The 24,512-nt window shown below is 40.0% G+C and overlaps 1 protein-coding gene across 1 annotated transcript in view; it reads left to right on the top strand.

Moving 5' to 3' along the window:
• The window catches only part of LY96 (lymphocyte antigen 96), a 29,813-nt gene extending 6,044 nt beyond the window's left edge, over positions 1-23,769 (top strand). Inside the window, exons 2-5 of the mRNA XM_007185064.2 lie at positions 6,879-6,968; positions 11,929-12,057; positions 22,962-23,014; positions 23,648-23,769. Of these exons, the coding sequence (XP_007185126.1) occupies positions 6,879-6,968; positions 11,929-12,057; positions 22,962-23,014; positions 23,648-23,746 (371 nt within the window). The 3' untranslated portion in view covers positions 23,747-23,769. The remainder of the gene's footprint in view (positions 1-6,878; positions 6,969-11,928; positions 12,058-22,961; positions 23,015-23,647) is intronic.
• Positions 23,770-24,512: the final 743 nt, after the last annotated feature.

Here is a 24,512-nt window from a genome sequence, read left to right as displayed (position 1 = left end):
AGACTGACATGCAAGCAAATAATTGCAGTAAACATTTTAAATGACCATCGAAGGATGATCAAGTACTGTGAATGATAGTGTGTTTGTGGCTGTCGGGCTGGGGAGGTGTGGAGGAGTCAAGGAAGACTTAACAGCATTGTTGATATTTGAGTACATTTTGAAGGCAGACAAGGAGTTTCTAGACCGATGAGGACAGGGCATTCCTGTCAGAAGGAACTGCATATTTATGTAATGGAAATTCTGTTAAAGAGGTAAAATGAAGTGCTGTGATGGTTCAACTCCAGCTAATGCTTCCTCCCTTGATCTCCAATAGTACTTAATACCAACACTCAGGGTGGCACTGGTTTCATTTCCTGTGCCAACTGCAGTTGCCTGGACTCTTGGGTTAAGAAGGATTCTGAGGCAGAGCTCAGTGGGAAAAAGTGCTATGGTGGATTCGCAATGCTGACATTTGTGGTTGCAGGGGAAACCAGAGGCTCTTGTACTGTGCTTTTGCTGAACCTCGTCACTACTTTCTGTGGTATTTAATAAACCAAATGTAGAATTTTACCATAAACATGGTGACTTTAAAGTAATAAAGCTATTTTCCGTTAGCTCCCAAACCTTTGCAAATAAATTAAAAATCACATGCTATGTACTGTTATATGATCTTTTGATTCTTATATCTGATTTTTTTAATGTATGGTGGTCTTGTCTTCCTAGAAAAATCTTAGGCTTCCTGACATAAAGATTAAGGTTACACTTCTATTCTCCACCCTCATCCCACCCTACCCCACTCTGCCTTGCTCTGGTGCTGGCTTAACACTGAGCACCCATAGGGGTATTCTGAACATTTGTCTGATTGCATTGACTTGTCGATGGTTTCATCATAATCAGACCAACTTCAGACATGTGGGAACCTTAACTGAAGATAGAGAATTGCCCTTATGACATACAACATGGCCCTGGTGATTCACTGCTTTTAGCTTGTTCCCGGCTTTGCTGCAGAGTCTTGGTTGGCTTGCTCTGAGGGTTTTCTACAAGCTTATCACTGAGAAAGAAGAGACACATTGCACTGTGCTCGGTAATGCATATGAAAGTGCCCACGTTTCAATACCATGTCAACCTTTCACGGTAAGAAAGTTAATAAGTATATTAATTATGCAAACCTTCAAAAATATAGGTAAAAAAAAAGAAAAGAAGGCACCATAAGCCTATCACAGTTAAGAATTAACCACTATGAGCATTCTGATATTTTGGTAAATATTCTTTTAGATATATAATGATATATGTTGAAAACAGTAAAAGTAGAACCATATTGTATATACTGTTGGGTAACCAGCATTTTTTAAACTTGATAGTATACCATAAACGTCTATAACATTAAATATCCTAAAAATTCATGTTAATGACTGTATATTAATTCAGTAAATAGATGCACAATATTTATTTATTCAGTCACCTCTGAGCATTTTTTTACTTGAGATATAATGGATATATAACATTATATTAGTTTCAGGTATACAACATGATGCGGTATTTGTATATATTGTGAAGTGATCACCGCGATAAAGCTAGTTAGTCTCCATCACCGCACATAGTTACAATTTTTTTCTTCTTTTGGTGAAAACTTTTAAGATGTACTTTCTTAGCAACTTTCAAGTATGTAAAACAGTATTATTAACCACAGTCACCATGCTGTACATTACTTCCCCATGACTTATTTATCTTGTAACTGGAAGTTTGTACCTTTTGACCCACTTCACTCATTTCTCCGATCTCCCACCCCCTACCTCTAGCAGCCTCTGTGTCTGTGAGTTTATTTTTTGTCTTTTGAGTGTGTTCGTTTTTTAGATTCCACATATAAGTGAAGTCATACAGTATTTGTCTTTTTTTTTTTTTGGCTGCGCCACACAGCTGATAGGATTTTAGTTCCCCAGCCCGGGCCCTCGGCAGTGAGAGCTCGGAGTTCTAACCACTGGACCACCAGGGAATTCTCTGTCTTTCTTTGTCTGACTAATTTCACTTAGCACAGTGCCCTCAGGTTTCATCCATGTTATTGCAAATTGGGCAGGTTTTCCTTTGGTCATAATCCACACAGGAATAAACATCTTTGCATCAAATGTTTGTGAACATCCATGATTCGATAAAATGACTGTTAATATAGCTCATTCTGTGAGACTTTTATTGCAGGCAAACTCAATTCATTGAATGAGAGCTGTTAACATTAATTTTAAGGGTTGCATTCAGGGGCAAATTAAATAAAACTGGTTTAGTCTCTTTCCCCTCCTCCTCAGGGCTTTTATAAGCTCTTCTACATCCTTCTTGAAACTTCTTATTTAGGAAGATTTGTTTATTAACTCATTCATTCATGTATTCAGTCACTTACCATTTACTAGAATTCTAAGTACTTGATGTGTATTTTCCATTTTTAACCAATGCAACATACAGAAAGGTGAGGAGAGTATAGAAAAGAAGAACAATGTAGAAAAGAACAGGTTAAAAAGTATGAAAATGGAACAAGTAATTTTACGAAAATATGTTTTGGGGAGTTCACCCCCTTCCCCACAGTTTAAAGTAATTCACTACCTTCAACCTCCACCTTAACAATGTAAGGGCATTAAAATACTAATCTGTTTACATTATAGGGAGTTTTTTTTGGTATTCGTACAGTATTTTAAATTTTATCTTACGTGGTAAGAACATTTTACATGGGATCTACCCTCTTAAATTTTTGAGTGTACAGTACATCATTGTTGACCGTAGGCATGAAATTGTACAGCAGATGTCTACAGCTTATTCACTTGCTTGACTGAAACTCTATGCCCATTGATTGGTAACTTCCCATTTCCCTCTCCCCTCAGCCACTGGCAACCACCATCCACTCTTTGATTCTATGAATTTGACTATTTTAGATACGTGGGCTCAGGCAGTATTTGTCCGTATATGACTGGCTTATTTCCTTTAGCATAATTTCCTCAAGGTTCTTCCATATTGTAGCATATTGCAAAATTTCCTTTTTTTTTAAGACTAAATAGTATTCCGCTCTATGTATATACCACATTTTCTTTATGCATACAACTGTTGATGGACATTTAGGTTGTTCCCACATCTTGGCTATTGTGAATAGTGCTGCAATGAATTTAGGAATGCTAATATCTCTTCGAGATCCTGATTTCAATTGTTTTGGATAAGTAGCCAGAAGTGGGATTGCTGGATCATATGGTGGTAATATTTTTAATTTTTTGAGGAATCTCTATATTGTTTTTTATAGCAGTTGTACCATTTTGCATTCCTACCAGCAGTGTGCAAGCATTCCAGTTTCTCCTCATCCTTGCCAACTCTTGTCCTTCTTTTCTTTTTTTGATAATAGCCACTCTGACTGGTGTGAGGTGATATCTCATTGTGGTTTTGATTTGCATTTTCCTGATGCTTAGTGACGTTGAGCATTTTTTCATATACCTGTTGGCCATTTGCATGTTTTATTTGGAGAAATGTCTATTCAAGTCCTTAGCTCATTTTATTTTATTTATTTATTTATTCACACACACTGTATTTTATTTTTACAAGAGATAAATAAACTGACACCAAGCATTGTAAATGGATGACCACAACAAAAGCAACAATGATTGCAATTACCAAACACAAAACACACTCATACTATGTCATAATATTGACATTCAGTCCAGTAATCCTCCACTGTAACAGCTCCTTTACTTTGCAGTGAAAATTGATTTGTATATTTTTTGCCTCTGAGTCCTTGCGGGATTTTTTTTTTTATTCAAACAGAAAGTCACAGAAATTATAATCATCCTCATCAGTTCACTCAGTCCCATGTAATTAATTTTTTTTATCTTGATCTTTTGTTAGTACTTTTATGAATTCATCAGTTTTCCATTAGAGTTCTGAAAATGCTTATTCATTCAGTTCAGCAGTATAGTCAGTTACCAGAAACCTGTACTTGTCAGAGTCTTTTCCATGGATTCCTTGAAGATGAAACCCTTTTATAGGGACATTTTTGTGAAAGCATCAGAGTACACCCAGAACTGTCTGTAAATGACAAAAGACGTAAAAATGACCACAGTTAAAGATTTGATGAAAGTTCATAATAATGCAATTGACAAGGAAATTTAGTTATTTCTGAGATACACATTTTAAAGTAATAACTAGAATTATGACTTATAACATTATACCAGAACATATAAGATTTTTAGAAATTTCATGTAATGTCTGAAACATTTATATTAACATATTTCCATACAAGTAACCCAAAGAAAGTTTAGCATTAGTTTTTTTGTTTGTTTGTTTGTTTATACCGCAGGTTCTTATTAGTCATCAGTTTTATACACATCAGTGTATAAATGTCAATCCCAATCGCCCAATTCAGCACACCACCATCCCCACCCCACCGCGCTTTTCCCCCCTTGGTGTCCATACATTTGTTCTCTACATCTGTGTCTCAACTTCTGCCCTGCAGACCGGTTCATCTGTACCATTTTTCTAGATTCCACATACATGCGTTAATATACGATATTTGTTTTTCTCTTTCTGACTTACTTCACTCTGTATGACAGTCTCTAGGTCCATCCACGTCTCAACAAATGCAAGTCCTTAGCTCATTTTAAAATCAGGTTATTAGTTTTATAACAGTTGAATTGTTGGAATTCCTTATATATTTTGGAGATTCACACCTTATCAGATATATGGTTTTCAAGTATTTTCTCCCATTCCATAGGCTGCCTTTTCACTCCGTTGATTGTTTCCTTTGCAGTACAGAAGCTTTTTAGTTTGATATAGTCCCACTTGTTTATTCATGTTTTTGCTGCCTTTGCTTTTCGTGTCATATCCATGAAATCATTGTCAAGACCAATGTCATGAAGCTTTTCCCCTGTATTTTCTTCTAGGGTTTTTACAGTTTTGAATCTTATGTTTAGGTCTTTAATCCATTTTGAATTGGTTTTTGTTTGTGGTATAAGATAAAGGTCCAGTTTCTTTCTTTTGCATGTTTTGCCAGCACCATTTGTTGAAGAGACTGTCCTTTCCCCATTGTGCATTCTTGGCATCCTTGTCAAAGATTAGTTGACAAAATACACATGGATTTACTTCTGGGCTCTCTGTTCAGTTCCATTGGTCTATATGGCTGTCTTTTTGCCACTACCATACTGTTTTGATTACTGTAGCTTTGCAGTATAGTTTGAAATCAGGAAATGTGATGCTTCCTCTTTCGCAAGATTTTCTTGCCTATTTGTCATCTTTTGTGGTTCCATATGAATTTTAGAGTTGTTTTTTCTATTTCTGTAAAAAATGCCATTGAGATTTTGATAGAAATGTATTGACTCTATAGATTGCTTTGGGTAATATGGACATTTTAATAACCTTAATTCTTCCAATCAATGAACATAAGATAGTTTTCCATTTGTTTGTGTCTTGTTTAATTTCTTTCATCAATGTTTTGTAGTTTTCAGCATACAAGTCTTTCACAAACTCCTTAGGTAAGTTTAATACTAGATATTTTATTCTTTTGGTGCTATTGTAAATGGGATTGTTTTCCTAATTTCCTTTTTGTATAGTTCATTGTTAGTGTATAGAAATGCAACTGATATTTTGGATTTTGATTTTGTATCCTGTAACTTTACTGAATTTTTTGATTAGTTCTGACAATTTTTAATGGAGTTTTTAGGGTTTTCTAGATATAAAATTATGTCATCTGCAAACAGAAAATTTTACTTCTTCTTTTCTGATTTGGATGCCTTTTATTTATTTTTCTTACCTAATTCATCTGGCTAGGACTTCCAGTACTATGTTGAGAGTGGGTATCCTTGCCTTGCTTCTGATCTTAGAGGAAAAACTTTTAGTTTTTCACTGTTGGGTATGATGTTAACTATGGACTTTTCATATATGACCTTCATTATGTTGAGGCCATTTCCTCTAATTCTAGTTTGTTGAGAGTTTTTATCATGAAAGGATGTTGAATTTTGTCCTCTATTGAGATGGTCATGCGATTTTTATTCTTCATTCTATTAATGTGGCATATCACATTAATTGATTTTTGTGTGTGAGACCATCCTTGCATCCCACAGATAAATGCCTCTTAGTCATGGTATATGATCCTCTTAATGTGCTGTTGAATTCAGTTTGCTAATATTTTGTGAGGATTTTTGCATCTAAACTCATCAGGGATATTGGCTTATAGTTTTCTTGTAGTGTCTTTGTCTTGCTTTACTATCAGGGTAATGCTAGCCTCATAAAATGAGTTTGGAAGGGTGCCCTCCTCTTCATTTTTTTGGAAGAGTTTGAGAAGGGTTGGTGTTAATTCTGACTTAAATGTTTGGTAGAATTCTCCTGTAAAGCCATCTGGTCCTGGACTTTTCTTTGGGAAATTTTTGATTACTGATTCAGTCTCCTTACTAGTTATAACACTGTTCAGACTTTCTTTCTTTAGTCCTCTGGGGATCTCCTTGGAAAAATTGGGGCTCTGAATGCATGAACCAATCTCTTCTCTCTGAGTGAAATTGAGGGGTAGGTTATCTCTTCCTAATTATGCTATGCCAGCAGCAGTGTCTCTTGTGAGAGGTGTCCCGAACCTCAGTACTGAAATGGTGAGTCTGGTTTTACATTCTCCTGGATGCAGGAAACTTTCGGTTGGTTTCTGATTTCTCACAAAGGGAAATTGTCCGTAAATTTTTGCTGAACTGGTGTGTTGGTCAAGGGAAGGAGGACTTTTTACTCTACCATCTGGCTGACTTCACTCCTCTGGGGAGGGAGATATTTTTAACTACCCTCAATTTTTCTCATTATAAAATTTTAATGCTAAAGGTAGTTTTGGGGAGCTGATATTCAGAATACTTACTGTAAATGATTTATAGTAATTTTATTGACATTTTCTTTCTTCCATTTAGATAACTTGAAATTCCCTATTTCAGTAAATTCCGAGCCCTGTATAACATTGAAGGGAGGCCGTGGAAATCTGTATCTTTACTACATTCCAAGTAAGTCCAAAGTTTTGTTTTTGTAGATCAATTAAAAGGGTTCCAGAAATATCAATGAAAAATGATGGTGTTCTAAATGTATGTGTATTAGTTTTCTCTTGCTATGTAACAAATTATCACAATCTTAATGGCTTAAAACAGGACATATTCTTTATCTCATAGTCTTTGTATATCAATAGTCTGGGCATGGCTTACCTGTGTCAGCTTCAGGAGGTCTCCCACAAGGCTGCAATCAAGGTGTTGGCCAGGGTTTCTTCTGAAGGCTTAACTAGGGAAGGACCCAATTCTAAGCTTATGTGGTCGTTGACAGTGTTCAGTTTCTGTCTGACTGTTGGCCAGCCCTCAGTTCCTTGTCATGTGGGCCTTTTCATCATGGCTTCTTGTTTCATTGAAGTTAGCAAGGGGGACAGTTAACTAACAAGATAGAAGTCACAGTCTTATGTAGCCTAATGATGAAAGTGCCACCCTATCACCTTTGCTGTATTCTGTTTGTTAGAAGCAAGTCACTAGGCTAGCTTACACTCATGAGGAAGGATTACATAATGGCATGGTAAAAATTGAAATAATTTGAAACTTCTAACCATCTACTAGGTATATCCATTGTCAATCATTAGATATTCAGCTGATAAGTAAACTTGGGTTTCCATGAGTCAAGGATTTGTGTATGAGCAAGCCAGGACTTTTTTTCCTAAAGGTGACCTTTCTAGAAAAAAATATGATGATGATGATGATATGAAAAAAGGCAATGATTTTTGTTTTGTGTTATTTCTTCTTTTTCCTCTCTATGAGTTTACTTGCCATCATCTTAATAAAAGTTAATTTGGTGATGGTGATAGCATTGGGCTGGATCTGAGTGTTTGTGAAAACACACAAAACTTTCATCCTCTCCTACTGGTCAGCTGTTGCCTATAAGGATCCCAGGAAATTCAGTTGTAATCATCATCATTATCATTATTGTTTTCATTTTCACTATTATCATTCACATCCTAGCTTATATTTGGCGCTTATACTTTAAAATGTGCTTTTACATAAATAAGCTAAAGAAACATATCACCCTGATTTTAGTTCTCCAGCTTACAGGAAAAAAGGTAGTTGAGAATCTAGAAATGATAGACAATAAACTTATGCTTTAATTTCCCTGAAAACCTGTATCTTGACACTTTGTTTCTGCATTCATTTATTCATTAAAAAATACTTAGTAAATGTATAGTTCATTTCAAGTATTATGCTAGGTGCTGTGAATTCATTGATAAATAAGACATTCTCTTGACCTTCAAGAATCTCTCAGCGCAATAGGAGAGACAGATGTGTAGATAATATAGTATGATAAGTGAAATGATAGCAATAAGGCTTAGTGGTAGCACAGAGGAAAGAACAATGAGCTACTTGCTCCACTTTCTTGGCCAAGGGTGAAATAAATAAACTTTTTTTTTTTTATTGAAGTATAGTTGATTTATAATACTATATTAATTTCAGGTGTACAACATAGTACTTCAGTACTTTTACAGATTATACTCCATTTAAAGTTATTACAAAATAATGGCTATATTTCCCTGTTCTATATGATATATCCTTGTTGCTTATTTTATACATAGTAGTTTGTATCTCTTAATCCCCTAAAATAATCTAAATTTTTGCCCAACGAAGGCTCTACAATTTCTTCCTCTTTTCTCAGGTTTTGTTTTCTGGTCGATGTGGTGTGCTTTACCTCTAGGTGTTTGCAAAAGTGATTATTTACATAATGAATGACCTCATTTTCAAGTGATCCCCTTCCCCTTACACACAGGAAGCAGGCCTTCCAGACCCAAGTAATAATAATACAGCACAGTTTCACTTAGGGTTCTCTGAAAAGCAGATACCAAGAAGGAATTAGACATACAAAGGATATTTTGGGGGGAAATGTTTGTGAACAATAAAGGAAAGAGGAAGCTAGAGCAGGCAAGGAGAGGATGCAGATAGAGGTGTTGGTCTGATACCTTTGAAATGAGAGAGAAGGAAGGATAATTTGGTAGGATGGTCATCAGACCAAAATGCATCCCTGAGACATCCTCAGCCAGGTCAGTGGGGAGTCTTAGAGCAAAGATAGCCTGTCACACGTGTCCCATGATAGGCAGGAGTAGGCTGGCTCTAGTGTCCTTGTTGTGCTCTGTCGTTATAGGAGCAGACTGTTAGGGTCTGGCCTCCGGATGAGTGCTAAGATATATCTGAAAGTGCAGTAGCTGATGGCTGTCTGCCCACTGCCCTCCTCCCCACAGATTCTTTGGAAGGGAGTCTTAAGCAGCACACCTCCATGGCCACCGCAAATACCCTAATCACTTACTAAATATGACATTTATATAACATGATATTAATTCAGTAATGAAAGAATTATTCAGTCATGTTTTTTTTATAATGCTTTGCAGTTATGACCTGAGTTTCCCTAGAATATACTAGAACATCTGTATAAAATGTGGGCCACATTCATAGAAATCAACCTTATTTTTGTGGCCCTATCTCTGCTTAAATTCAGTGAGAGCTATAAGAGCAATCTTGTACCAAAAATAGGTTGGGAATGGAAATGATTTGAGACTTCATAGCCTTGCTAATAAATTATATGTCACTATTAACTAATTGACATATACAGCTGGATCATAAGCCTTCCTCAAAGTTATTTCCAGAAGTTCCCAAAGTTGTGTTAGGTGAGCTCAAAAACAGTCTTCTTTGCTAAACCCCCGAGAGCCACCATGTTTCTTGTCTCTCACTCCAACGCCCACATTGATATCTCTGGCCTGCTGAGCCACGCAAGTGGTACCTCACTTCAACCACTGTTCACGTGCCTAACATGACCACAGTGATATCGAAGGGCAAGAAGCTTCTCAAGATGTAAAGGGTTGAGATGTCAAAGCAGCACTTCCTTTCCTGGAATCATTGAAGACTGGAATCATAGTGTGTTCCACCCAGAAATGGAAGAAGATTCTTTGTTCTGCATTATCATTGGATGTCACGCTACCATGTGCTTGTATCTCAAGGCGCCCCTTGTGAAAACAGCTCTTCAACTTCTGTACACATCCCTGCTTTGAGAAAGGTTCAGGTCCATGTCCATGGCGTGGGCCACGGGGCCACTGTTTGAAACAGACTGTATAACGTTCTTCTTCTCTACGCTTTACCCTGAAAGTAGAGAAGTGGAGACAAATAAGGAAGATTGGTGGTACTTTAGGCTCAGAGTAACGAGAGCCTGCATTAAGATAGTGGTAATGCGGATAAAAGGGACGCAAGTAGGATTGACCGGGATTAGGAATTCTAGTGCTGATTTGGTGATGAAGATAAGGAAATCAATTTTGGATCTTTTGGGTGTGGTGATAAGTGACATTTGAGTAGAGATATTGAATGCACACAGGGGACAGATGCTTAAAAGAAAAGTTGAGATTAAAGATGATGATTTGGGAGTCATTACCCTATGTGGTATTTAAAGTTGGGGAGAGTGTGCAGTGTGAAAACTGAGAAGCACTGAGATTAGAATCCTAAGAAAGATGAGTCAGTGAGCTAGACTGGGGAGAGGAGTCAGAACGGTTGGAGGACAAGAAGAGAGCGGTAGCACCAACACCAAAGGAAGGACAGGGTTTTGAGGAAGGAGCTGGCAGTTCTGCACAGCCAAGTTCAAGGTAAAGATGGAAAAAATTTTTTAAATTTTTATTATGACTACAATGAGTCATGGTGACTTTGTTAGAAAAATACTTTCCATGAGGTAGTGGTTACAATAATTGTTTTCATTATAAAAAAGATTGTGCATCTTGTCCAGTTGGACCAACTGAGTAACTTAGAAGAGTTGAGCAAAATGCATTTCTTCCTGGAATTTTCCATCTTCATTGGTAATAAAGAGATCCAGAGGAAATAATAAATAGCTCATCTATTTAATTTTTAATCAAAAGGTTCAGTTTTGTTCTCCAAGAAATCTTTCATCAAAACAACCTTCCTGGGCTTCCCTGGTGGCGCAGTGGTTGAGAATCTGCCTGCCAATGCAGGGGACACGGGTTTGAGCACTGGTCTGGGAAGATCCCACATGCCGCGGAGCAACTAGGCCCGTGAGCAACAACTACTGAGCCTGCGCGTCTGGAGCCTGTGCTCCGCAACAAGAGAGGCGGCGATAGTGAGAGGCCCGCGCACTGCGATGAAGAGTGGCCCCCTCTCACCGCAACTAGAGAAAGCCCTCGCACAGAAACGAAGACCCAACACGGCCAAAAATAAATAAATAAATTTATTAAAAAACAAAAACAAAAAACCAACCTTCCGGGGGCTTCCCTGGTGGCGCAGTGGTTGAGAATCTGCCTGCCAATGCAGGGGACACGGGTTCGAGCCCTGGTCTGGGAGGATCCCACATGCCGTGGAGCAACTGGGCCCGTGAACCACAATTACTGAGCCTGAGCGTCTGGAGCCTGTGCTCCGCAACGGGAGAGGCCGCGATAGTGAGAGACCTGCGCGCCGCGATGAAGAGTGGCCCCCACTTGCCGCAGCTAGAGAAAGCCCTAGCACAGAAACGAAGACCCAACATAGCAATCAATCAATCAATCAATAAATAAATCTTTAAAAAAACAAAAAAGAAAAACAAAAAAACCAACCTTCCTTTCCCTTCCCTCTCTTTTGAATTTCCTAGTGGAACTATGACTACAACTGGAAATTTTATATTTTCATGTGATAGTTTTCTCAAAAATATAGGTTATTCTATTTTTAGGCATAGCCCACATAATTCTCACTGTGGAACAGCCTATTTGATTACAATCAACTAGTGGCCCTGTCAGAACTTCAGTTTTCTCATCTACAAAACAGGATAATAATATCCACATTATGGGTAGTTGTCATAATTAAATGAAATAATGTAGGAAAAGCACAGGGCATATTTTAAGTATACAGTAAATGTTGGTTATTAAATATTTATTAAAAAATACCTTATTTGAGGGGCTAATGAAATTTTTTTCTTTTTAAGGAAGAGACTTAAAAAGCTTATATTTCAATATCTATGTATCTTTTAAGTCCGTGAATTTCCCAGTGCGCAAAGAAGTTATTTGCCGAGGATCTGATGATGATTATTCTTTTTGCAGAGCTCTGAAGGGAGGTAAGCATTCAATTCATATTACCCTCAGAATAGAGTATAATTCCTTATGAGAACGCTATGAAAATTAAATATGTTAAAAATGTGAAGCTCCTTTTCTGATAATAATTCTTTATTTCCATCCAAAGTTTTTCTTTTAGCAGTTTAAACAATATTTTACAATTATGTGACTGGATTATTATTAAGATGACACTTATTTGGTGTGTTTGAAGGGATATTAAAATTTTTACCTTGTTCAGATTAATACTGTATATTTACCTTTGGTTATGTTCTCTTTTTCTAAACATTGCATTTATTATTTTTCATAAAAACACAATAGATCTTTCTATGCAGTTACATTCGTTCCTTCAGTGTCTTTTCTCCCTTTTTATCCACCCTGGAATTATTCACAGAATCATAAAATTTCAAACTTTAGGAACTTAAAGGTCACTTACTGCAAACCCATGGATTTTTCCTTAATAATTTTTAAACTAGTATTTTAAATAGTTTAAAAAATTCTATATATCATATTGTCACATTACCAAAAATTAGAAAATGAAAACAATCAAAAAGTCACAGAATCAAAAAATTCTATAATCATATTGTCACATTACCAAAAATTAGAAAATGAAAACAATCAAAAAGTCACAGAATCATATTTCTAAGAACATTTTGGTGTATTTTGTTCTCATTTTAAAATTCATGCATATTGTTATGCAGTTGTAAGTATACTGTACTATAATTATTTTCTTTTTAAAAATTAATTAATTATTTGACCAGATAATGCATGTGGTTTAAAAATCAGAGTATAAATGTTACATAATGAAACATCTCCCTTAGTGGGTATGCCCTGGTTTACTTAACTATTTTCCTATTAGACATTTAGTTTTCCTCTGATATTTTTACTATTATAAATAATATAATGCATATATAAATATTCTCATATTTTAGATTTGAATATTCTCATGTTTGGAAGAAGGAGTTAACACATAACTCCAAGGGAGATTCCTGAGCTTAAATGGTTTGAATCTATGTGGTTTTGTTTACATAAGGCCGAATTGCTTTTCTGAAAGATTGTATCAGTTTATACATTGTACCACTGGCAATGTATACATATAGTAGTTTAATCTCTGTCTTGTTAACATCGGGCATTATCATTTTATTTTTTAAAATTTTTATTGGGGTATAATTGCTTTACAATGGCATGTTAGTTTCTGCTTTATAATAAAGTGAATCAGCTATACGTATACATATATCCCCATATCTCTTCCCTCTTGCATCTCCCTCCCTCCCATCCTCCCTATCCCACCCCTCTAGGTGGTCACAAAGCACCGAGCTGACCTCCCTGTGCTATGCAGCTGCTTCCCACTAGCTATCTGTTTTACATTTGGTAGTGTATATATGTCCATGCCACTCTCTCACTTTGTCCCAGCTTACCCTTCCCCCTCCCCGTGTCCTCAAGTTCATTCTCTATGTCTTCAGAACCATTTTTTTTTAGATTCCATATATATGTGTTAGCATACGGTTTTTGTTTTTCTCTTTCTGACTTCTTTCACTCTGTATGACAGTCTCTAGGTCCATCCACGTCACTACAAATAACTCAATTTCGTTTCCTTTTATGGCTGAGTAATATTCCATTGTATATATGTGCCACATCTTCTTTATCCATTCATCTGTTGATGGACACTTAGGTTGCTTCCATGTCCTGGCTATTGTAAGCAGAGCTGCAATGAACATTGTGGTACATGACCCTTTTTGAATTATGGTTTTCTCAGGGTATAGGGCATTATCATTTTAAAAAAGAAGTTTTTAAAAAACTTTATTAGGTTAAAAAACTTAAGCCTAATTGTTTTTTATTAACATTTTAAAAATTACTATTGCAGTTGAATGTTTTCCCCTATAATTATTTACCATTAACCAGTGCCCTCTCTTGTTTAAAAAAAGATTTCAGGTAGTTTACATGCATATGTTAATTTGAGCAACATAACATAAATTAGATAGACAAAAATTAGGTGGGACAAAAATGGAAAATAAGGGTAGAGAATTAATGGAATGAGAGTAATATAAAAATTCTTAACGGAAAGGCTTATACTTGCTTTGACAGGGACATCAATTGGATTATACATTTTTTAGCAGTCAATAAAAAAAAAAGTTTCTGGGAGTTCCCTGGCGGTCCAGTGGTTGGAACTCTGCGCTTTCACTGCCGAGGGCCCACATTCGATCCCTGGTTGGGGAACTAAGATCCCACAAGCTGTGCAGTGTGGCCAAAAAAAAAAGTTTCTAAGTAAACCAATCTGCTTGCTATGCAAATGAAGCTTCCAGATATGTCTCCCAGCCAACCAACTCTCCGCATCTCTAACTTGTCTGCCACCCCCAAGCCACATACACATTGTGGAGCTGGCATTGCTTATTAGTCTGGGCTCAGAGCCATAAACACCTGAGTCTGTGTCCCAGCTTTTCCACCTATCAGCAATGTGACCTTGGGTGTTATTTAACCTCTATTAACCTCGTTTTCCTCATCTGGGAAATGGCAACGGTGAAACCTATTTTACATGGTTTTAAGGATTAAATTAGAGAATGTGTGTTAAAAAGCTTAGTACAGTGCTCAGCGTGAGAATTCAAGAATTATGGTGATTAAGTATTCATGTGCATAATAGGATCCTTCTTTTGTTCCTGACTTTATAGTCCTGTCGTTTTTATAAGTGAGGAAACCGATGTCTGCAGTGGTTCAGTAACGTGCCCTTGGTCATTTGGAGATCTGGTAATGGAGTAGCCTCCTAACTCTTAAGAACTACTCTTCCGGGCTTCCCTGGTGGCGCAGTGGTTGAGAATCTGCCTGCCAATGCAGGGGACACGGGTTCGAGCCCTGTTCTGGGAAGATCCCACATGCCACGGAGCAACTAGGCCCGTGAGCCACAACTACTGAGCCTGCGCACCTGGAGCCTGTGCTCCGCAAGAAGTAGAGGCCGCGATAGTGAGAGGCCCGCGCACCGCAATGAAGAGTGGCCCCCACTTGCCACAACTAGAGAAAGCCCTCGCACAGAAACGAAGACCCAACACAACCATAAATAAATAAATAAATTAATTAATTAAAAAAAAAAAAAAAAAAGAACTACTCTTCCACTGGCCATGCTTTCTTTCCCTTTGAAAGAAATCCTCGGGACTTCCCTGGTGGTCCAGTGGTTAGGACTCCACGCTTCCACTGCAGGGGGCATGGGTTCGATCCCTGGTCAGGGAACTAAGATCCCGCAAGCCTGCACTGTGGCCTAAAAAAAAAAAAAAAAAACCAAAACAACAACAACAAAAAAGTGAAAGAAATCCTCTTGGTAGATTACTGTTGTTTAAAAAGTGTCCATTTCTCTCATACCACAGCTTTACAATTATTTCACTTAATCTCTGTGGGATTATGTTGACATTTATGTGAATTTTCAAAGTTTCACTTTCTTGAGATCAAAGATGTATCAGACTCAACCCAGCCTGCCTGCTTCTTCCCACCTCCCCTCCCTGCCTTCCACAAACATCTGTTGAACCTAATTTGAGCGAGTCATGATTTAGGTTGTGGTGATCCAAAGTTGAATGATAGGTTCTCCCTCTTCAGAAGGTCACTCTGTTCTGGGAAAAATAGTCATGGGAACAAATGTTACAAGGAAATGTCATAAATGCTAATAGATTATATGCTCTTAGTCTTAACTGCATAGTTACCAACTTACTGTGACAGGAGAACTCAGATAAGCCTTCAGAGAGTCTTTTATTAGAATCTTGAGTCTGAGAACATCAGAGAGTGAGGAAAAAGGACATCCCCTGAGAGGAAACAGCATATGCAAACGTATCTAGCCATGAAGGAATATGTTTTATTTGGGGAGTAGCTTTTTTGTAGCTGGAGCAGAATGTGTTTGTGGGAATTGCTGGAGGTGAGCCTAGAAAAGCGGGAAGGAGCCAACATGTAAGTCATGCATAAAATATTGGCCTGCACCTTGTTGTTAGTGGGTGGGGATGACCCACTGAATCTCCATTTTTGCAGATAACTAGGGTCCTTATGGAAGTGTTACCGACCAGGGTTCTTAGCCTTCCCTGATCGATAGAAATTGATAAGAGGGACTTCCCTGGTGACGCAGTGGTTAAGAATCTGCCTGCCAATGCAGGGGACACGGGTTCGAGCCCTGGTCCGGGAAGATCCCACATGCCGTGGAGCATCTAAGCCCGTGCGCCACAACTACTGAGCCTGCGCTCTAGAGCCCGTGTGCCACAGCTGCTGAAGCCCGCGCGCCTAGAGCCTGAGCTCTGCAACAAGAGAAGCCACTGCAGTGAGAAGCCTGCGCACCGCAACAAAGAGTATTCCCCGCTAGTAACAGATTCCCTTGCTCACTCCCCGAGAAGGGGTGGGCGAGCTTGTTTCTTGTATGGGGTGAGGGTAGGGGTGTGTCCAGGGCAAGTTGGCCGGAGGCGTGGCTTAGGTGGTCTGCCCACCCCTTAGGTGGTGTGTGCAGGGCGCATGCGCAGTACCCTGCTTTTGCTCCCGACACCCAGTTTTTGCTTCCGGCTCTTCAGAAGTGGCAGTTGGGGTTTTTATTTTTGGCCTTTTTGTATCTTATTGTCCGTAATTTGCCCCGACTGGGCCTGCATGCAGTTATTTTTCCTCCCTTACAGTTTCTCTATGATTTGTTGCTGGAGGAGACGTTCGTCCAGGTGCAAGCACTGCAGCAAAGGGTCCCAGGTCCCAGCCTGTCTCAAAAGGAGGTGGGGTTGGCTGAGGCAAGAAACTTGGACGGAAGGAAACACAGCTGGGAGGCTGTGTGAGGGACCACGAGGGCGGCCCTGGGAGTAAAGAGGAGGAGACGAAAGAGAGCGTATTGAGGAACAGGACAGGCAGGAAGTGCTGACTGATCTCATGTGGCAGGCAAACATTAGATAAATCAGGAACTGCTCCAGGGCCGTTGACTGGATGGACGGAAGTGCCATTATCAGAAATGATGTGTGCAAAAGGAAGGGGCAGATTTTTAAAGGATAACGAGTTCTGGTTTGGCACGTTGGGCTCAAGGTCATTTGGGAACATTCAGATAAACATGTCCATCTGGCAGCCAAATATATGGGCTTAGAGCTCAGGACATTCTGATTTAAGAAGCATTAATGCTGTCAACCGTCCCTTGAAAATTTGGGAAGCAAATGAGTACGGAACATACTTACCAACTTTTAAAATAACTTTCCTTTCTATTGTTGTTACAAAGATCATACATTTTTAGGATATGATATTTAGAAAATATGGGCAAGTGAACATAAAATAAAAATTACACATAATCATTCCACTTCTTTTATTTTTAAAAAATATTTATTTAATTAATTAATTTATTTTGGCTGCGCCGGGTCTTAGTTGCGGCACGTGGGATCTTCGTTGCGGCATATGGACTCCTTAGCTGCGGCGTGCATGTGGGATCTAGTTCCCTGACCAGGGATCGAACCTGGGCCCCCTGAATTGGGAGCACAGAGTCTTACCCACTGGACCACGAGGGAAGTCCCTCCACTTCTTATACACACACACACCCCCCTTCATTTCTTTCAAAAACACGTTTATGAATAAGTAAATGGATATTTCAAAGGTGTTTTAAACTTAATAAGTCTGTTAGCCCTACTTTCAGGATTTTGCAAGGGTTGCTGTAACAAGGTACCACAAACTGGGTGGCTTAGAGATTTATCATCTAACAGTTCTGTAAGCTAGAAGTCTGAGATCAAGGTGCTGGTAGGGCTGTGCTCCCTCTGAAGTCTCTCGGGAAGGATCTGCTCCAGGCCTCTCTCCTATGATCTGGCGGCCCCAGGAGACTCTTGCCTTGTAGATGACCATCGTCTTCCTGTGCCTTCATGTGGTCTTCCCTCTACGCATGTCAGTCTGCATGTCCAAATTTCCCCTTTTCATAAGGACACAGTCATATTCAATTAGGGCCCACCTTAATTACTTCATCTTAATTTGACCGTCTGCAAAGATCCTATTTCCAAATAAGGCCATATTCACAGGTACTGGGGGTTAGGACTTGAATAGATCTTTTGGGGGGACACTGTGCAACCCCTTAACACCATCCGAGGCTTGGGTCCTGCATCCTGCATAGTTGCCAGGAGACCTGGACTGGACCACCAGTGAGCTGCGTGGGTCCCTTCTGGGAAGAGCAGAGAAGGGCCTAAGCTGAGGTTCTGTCTTCCTTTTCTCTGACTCTGCCTTGGTTCTCTCTTGGCTCCTTCACGAGGCTTCAAGCTAACTTCCCGTAAGAGGAGAGTGGGAGATACGTCTTTCTCGGAAAGAAAGACAAAACAGTTGAAAAAAGAGGGCTACTCCACAGAAGAGGTTAGAGCTCCTTCCCACGTGACCTGGTAAACATTTGGGCAGTTTCCCCAGGTAGAAATTTGGGAGTTACTTTTTTTTTTTTTTTTTTTGGCTGCACAATGTGGCATGCGGGATCTTAGTTCCATGACCGGGGATTGAACCCGTGCCCCCTGCCGTGGAAGCTCCGAGTCTTTTTTTTTTTTTTTTTTTTTTTAAAGGATTTTCTTATTTATTTATTTATTTATTTATTTATTTTTGGCTGTGTTGGGTCTTCGGTTCGTGCGAGGGCTTTCTCCAGTTGCGGCAAGCGGGGGCCACTCTTCATCGCGGTGCGGGGACCGCTCTTCATCGCGGTGCGCGGGCCTTTCTCTATCGCGGCCCCTCCCGTCACGGGGCACAGGCTCCAGACGCGCAGGCTCAGCAATTGTGGCTCACGGGCCCAGCTGCTCCGTGGCATGTGGGATCTTCCCAGACCAGGGCTCGAACCCGTGTCCCCTGCATTAGCAGGCAGATTCTCAACCACTGCGCCACCAGGGAAGCCCGAAGCTCCGAGTCTTAACCACTGGACCGCCAGGGAAGTCCCTTGGGAGTTACTCTTGATTTCTTCCTCAAACTCAAGTCCCATCCATCTCCCTCCCTCCTACAAAGCTGACAGGGTTTGCTTCACAACCAGGGCCCCATACTCAGAAGGGCTTCACATTTGGGGTTTACTATTCTGGGATCACATTCTTGAGATGCTTAGTCATTTTATCTTTGAGCGTGTGTTTTGTACACGAAGTGTGTTGGGACAGTGGTGTATGTGCCCACCTCCCCTGGACAGGTTCTCGGCTTCCTGCTGCTCGCTACCTGCTGGTGCCCTGGGCCTGCCTGGCATCTCCCCTCTCATCCCATCCAGTGACACCTGCCGCCCTGTGCCCCTGGTGGAGGCCTGGAGCAGGGAGGGTCAGGGCCAGGCATGGTATCCTGCAGTACCATGGGGGCTGGGGTATGGCAGTGGCCGCCCCACCTGGGCTGGCAGCACCGCGGCACTGTTTAGTGGGTGACTAGGTGGGGGCCAGACGGTCTCCCCCGCGGCAGGTAGCTCGTGGAAGTATTGCACAGAGGTTGCGAAACCTTTGAGGGTCACTTGTGCATCTGCAGGCCTGTGGTAAAGAAAGATGCCCGATTTGGCTTCCTTGCCCCGCTCTGGGGTATGAGGCACCTGGCAGCATGTGGGAGGGCGACCCTGTCAGGCAGCTGTCAGGCCCAGGCTTTGCACAGGTGTCCCCCCCCCCCTCCCACCCCCAGGTCGTCGTGGAGCAGCCCCTGGGTGCCTGTGAGCTTCTACACTTACCTTGCGCCCTGTGCCAGGGAACATTCCCTCAGATTCTTTCATGCCTGGGGGACCTTCTCTTCCTCCTTCCAAACTTCCTGGGCCTGGCTTAGGTCACTTTCTCCTGACCAGCTTCAGGCACCTTCTGGGGATGAGCCACGAAATATAAATTGTGAAACTTCAGTGATTCTGCCTCAGAGTTAAACGCTCTGATATTTGTGTTTACGGTCGGCATTGTACAATATAAAGGGGAATGGTAAAATTCATGCTAATGATTAAAATTTTTGTTTTATTTTGAATACATTAAATAGCAAACAAAAACATGGCAGTGACTGTAGTTAGCGCTGCTGTGTGGTATATCTGTAAGTTGCTAAGAGAGTAGATCCTATAAGCTCTTATCACAAGGAAAAAAAACCATTTTTTTCTTTCTTTCTTTCTTTTTCTTTATTTTTTTGGTTTTATGAGGTGATGGATTACCGTGATAATCATTTTGCAGTGTATGTAGGTCAAGTTATTATGCTGTACACCTTAAATTTCTGTGCTATATGTCAATTATATCTCAATAAAATTGAAAGAAAAAAAAATTTTTAAACTCATGGCAAGTCGAGAGAGAGGGAGAGAGAGACTATGGAAGAAAGGAAAAAACTTTATATTTTAGTACCTTTAATGGATGTTTCCCCTGCTTTCTGAATAAGTGCCCTCCCATTTTCATTTTGTGCTTAGCCTTGCAAATTACGTAGCTGATCTGGGAGCCAGGTATGCAGGGACCGGGTAGTACCAAGAGCTGGAAATTCAGAAGTGACCAAAGCAAAGCCCCTGTCCTCATGGAGCTTGTAGGCCAGTGGAGGAAACAAGATGGTAACTAGGTCACGAAAGAAGATAAAGATGAAAGTGAAATAAAATTCAATGTACGATAAGTGCTCTCAAGGAAAGCAGCAGGATGACGAGACAGAGCATGATGAGGGAGGTTACCTGAGATGGAGGTCACGGGAGGCATTTACTTCCTCTTCCCTTCACCACTGTCACTGCCTCCTGGGCTCTCACGGGTCTCCCTGACTTTCAGTGCTGCCCTTAAATCCAGCTACTGTACAGTCGGGTGACTCATCTCTCTAAACAAACTCTGACCATTTCACATCCTTGGATGTTTCCCTATCACCTCCATTCTCTTAGTGTGGAACCTGAGTGCAGTCACGCTTACTTCTTCAGGTTTACTTCTTAGCACTCCTGCTGCTTCTTTGCTTTAATAACATTGAGCCCCTTGCAGGCATACGTGTAAGCTATACTGATTTTCACCTTCCTGCCTTTGCTCCTCTTTTTCCAGCCACGTGGAATGTACCCCCTGCCTTCCTTCCCATCTTTTATGATGGTCCTACTGTCACAATAACAATAATATTAACATCAACTATAATATTCATAACATTATCATTATTATTCGCAAGATGCCATGGGAGGGGTGTCTAGAAAGGAGTAACATTTAATGTTATAATAAATGACATTTGAATGTTAATAACATTTCATGAGTGCTATGTTCCAGGCCTTGTTCTGAGCACTTACATGTATTAACTTATATAGCCCTTGTGGACAAAGAATGTCACCTGCCATATCAGTAAACAAAGAATGTTGTGGCCATCAAGGCTTCAGCCACTGCAGCCGCCCCCTCCTTCCTCTCCCTTTCCCCCCACCGTGGTAGACTGTGAGGGGATTCAGGATGGAGAACACAGGATACCGGCCCTAGATAGTTAAGGTGCACATCAAAGGAATGATTCAGTGAGCCCAGACTCTCGCATCTTCCCATACATGGAAAAGTGCTAAATTCATGAACTTGAGAGGTCTGGTTTTTCTTTAATTAACAGTAATCTTTTGATGTTCCGACTACCTCAGTTTTTTTTGGGAAAACTTCTGTATATCTGGCTCCTCGCTTACCTCTTTGGAGCAGTGCCTCAGAACTATCTGAGAGACTGTCTCCCAGGCTTAAGTCCTCAGTACGTCCACCGAATAAAACATAATTCTCAACTATAGGCTGTGCATTTTTTTCAGTTGACACCCTCATAATAATCCTACGAGGTAGGTGTCATTATCCACTGTCATTTCACTGAGGCACAGAGAAGTTAAGTGACTTGCCCAAGGTCACACACTGAGTAAGTAGAGGAGCTGGGATTCAAATCCAAGCAGTTCAGGTCCCAGAGCCATCACCCTTAACAAAAATGCTATCCTGCCTTTATCCTTACTGCATCTTTTCATTGCACATTGTATTTGGAATGGTTTCTTTGCATGTCTGTGTCCCCAAAAGACTTTAACTCTTTGAGGGAAAGGATGGTATTGTACTAACCCTTGTCTCCCCAGTCCCTGGTACATAGTAGGCTTTCGATAAATATTGGTTGAACTATTAAATTTGAACTGGATTAGCCTTGAATGAAAGATCGTAAGATCATGAAGATATGACCACTTTACTAAGTTCAAGAACCAACATCTTAATGTATTAGTACCCCTAATAAGAATACTCCCAGAAGCAAATAAATAAATGCTTATTTGTGAGAAATGAAGGTATAGCTGTAGACATCATCTATTCATTTGCTGGTAAGGATTGTCTTTAGCCAACTTGGAGAAAAATAATCAATACAGTTTGCACTTGACTATTTATATTACTTTAAGAAAGATTTTTGGTCAATACTGCTTTTGTTAGAGGTTCAGAACATTTCTCTTTCTATCCCTACCCTGTAAGTTCACTCCTTTGTTGTTTCTGACTGGGTCAGTGGAGTGTGGTTTTTCCTGCATTTCTGACTCTGTCCCACAGCTTCCTCAGGGCCAGGCCCATGGCTGTGCATTTCAACAGTGACTACATATCTAGGCTTCTTGGTGGTGGAATTGGAAGGAGCTTTGGTATCCTGGCTGCCTCCCAAATCTCTCCTCCACCTTTAGGAAGATTTTTCTTTATCATTCCCTGATAAGAGGCAGCAACAATAAATAAGCACATATGTAACTTGGGATGAAGCACATTAGTACTAGCTTGTTCATCATTCATTCATTATTGAGACCAGTGGGCCTTACAAGTTTGTATCCGCTAAGGGATGAGATATAGGCTGATACTGAGAGGGGCTCAGTGTGGCAGAGGAAGCCATAGGAGAATTGTAGCCAGGGTATAAGATTCATTATTTCTCTACAATTTTGCTTGGGATTGCTTCTGCCAGTAGTAAAATTGTAAGAGGTGCACTCCATACTACAAACAAACAAACAAACAAGCAAGCAAACAAAAAAAGTCACCTGATGTTAGCCAGTAACTTTTTGTATTTTGTATTTTGGTTGCAGAGACTGTGAATACAACAATATCATTCTCCTTCAAGGGAATACGATTTTCTAAGGTATTGTTCAAGTCATTTTGTACTTCCTTAACCTTTTGCAGTAACAGATGTGTTAAGAATTTGAAACAAGCAATTCACAACTTCTAAAAATATTGATTCAAGATTAAGATGTTCAGGGCTTTTTTTCACTTCTTTTTGGTTTTGGATATTTTGCTATTTCTTCTTTCTGTGGAATGTGGAAAAATAGAAAACTTACACCGAAGAAAGTCCTCTTTAAATTTTATTTTTTCCTTCCAGCATACCTTGCTAAAAGTAATGCTCATTGTTAATATGTTGAATGATCTTTGGGTGAAAGCACTGTAGGACCATTGTGTATAACTCAGTAACTGCCTCCATGGGTAATAATGATGTAATTCTAGATATTTGCATTAGAAATGCAATGAAATTTTGCACATGTTTCACTTTTGGTAACAATTTTAAGATAGACATTAATAATGCATATTCTTTACCTATTTTGTTACAAATTATATCTAATGTTTGAAGATTTCATAGGCTAGGCTAGAAAACTGAGAAAGTAAAAACCAATTCAATTTAAATGGGTTTCTCCTAGTAAGATAAAATTCTTATAAAAGTCTTACAAAATAGAAGCATCTAACATTTTATATTACTTGTATTTCTTACTACTCGTTTTAGGGACGATACAATTGTATTACAGAAGCCATCGCTGGGAACACTGAAGAAAGGCTCTTTTGCTTGAACTTTACCGTCATACACCACCCTGATTTCAGTTAGAATAAATCGAGTATATGTTTTTATTTTTCAAAGGTTTTATTCTTCATTTAAAATCTTTTTATTTTTTTATAAATTTATTTATTTTATTTATTTATTTTTGGCTGCGTTGGGTCTTTGTTGCCGCGCGCGGGCTTTCTCTAGTTGCGGCGAGCGGGGGCTACTCTTCGTTGCAGTGCACAGGCTTCTCATTGCGGTGGCTTCTCTTGTTGTGGAGCACGGGCTCTAGGCGTGCGGGCTTCAGTAGTTGTAGCACGCGGGCTCAGTAGTTGTGGCTCGTGGGCTCTGGAGCACAGGCTCAGTAGTTGTAGCGCACGGGCTTAGTTGCTCTGCGGCATGTGGGATCCTCCCGGATCAGGGCTCGAACCTGTGTCCCCTGCATTGGCAGGCGGATTCTTAAACACTGCTCCAGCAGGGAAGTCTTTTCACTTAAAGTTTTTTTTGCACAGTGTATTAGTTTGCTAGGAGTGCCATAGCAAATACCACGGACTGGGTGGCCTAAACAACAAATTTAATTTTCACAGTTCTGGAGGCTGGAAATCTGAGATCAAAGTGTCAGCAGATTTGGTTCCTTTTGAGGCCTCTCTCCTTGGCTTGTAGATGGCCTTCTCCTCCCTGTGTCTTCACATTATCTTCCCTCTGTGCGTGTGTCCTAATCTCCTCTTCTTATAAGGACACCAGTCACGTTGGTTTAGGGCCCGCCTGAGTGACATCATTTTACCTTAATTACCTGTTTAAAGACCCTGTCTCCAAATCCAGTCGCATTCAG

The sequence above is a fragment of the Balaenoptera acutorostrata genome, chromosome 17, assembly GCF_949987535.1.
Source record: "Balaenoptera acutorostrata chromosome 17, mBalAcu1.1, whole genome shotgun sequence".
NCBI classification, from domain to species: Eukaryota; Metazoa; Chordata; class Mammalia; order Artiodactyla; family Balaenopteridae; genus Balaenoptera; species Balaenoptera acutorostrata.
The sequence above is the reverse complement of the archived record's forward strand: the minus strand, read 5'-3'. Positions and strand labels throughout refer to the sequence as shown.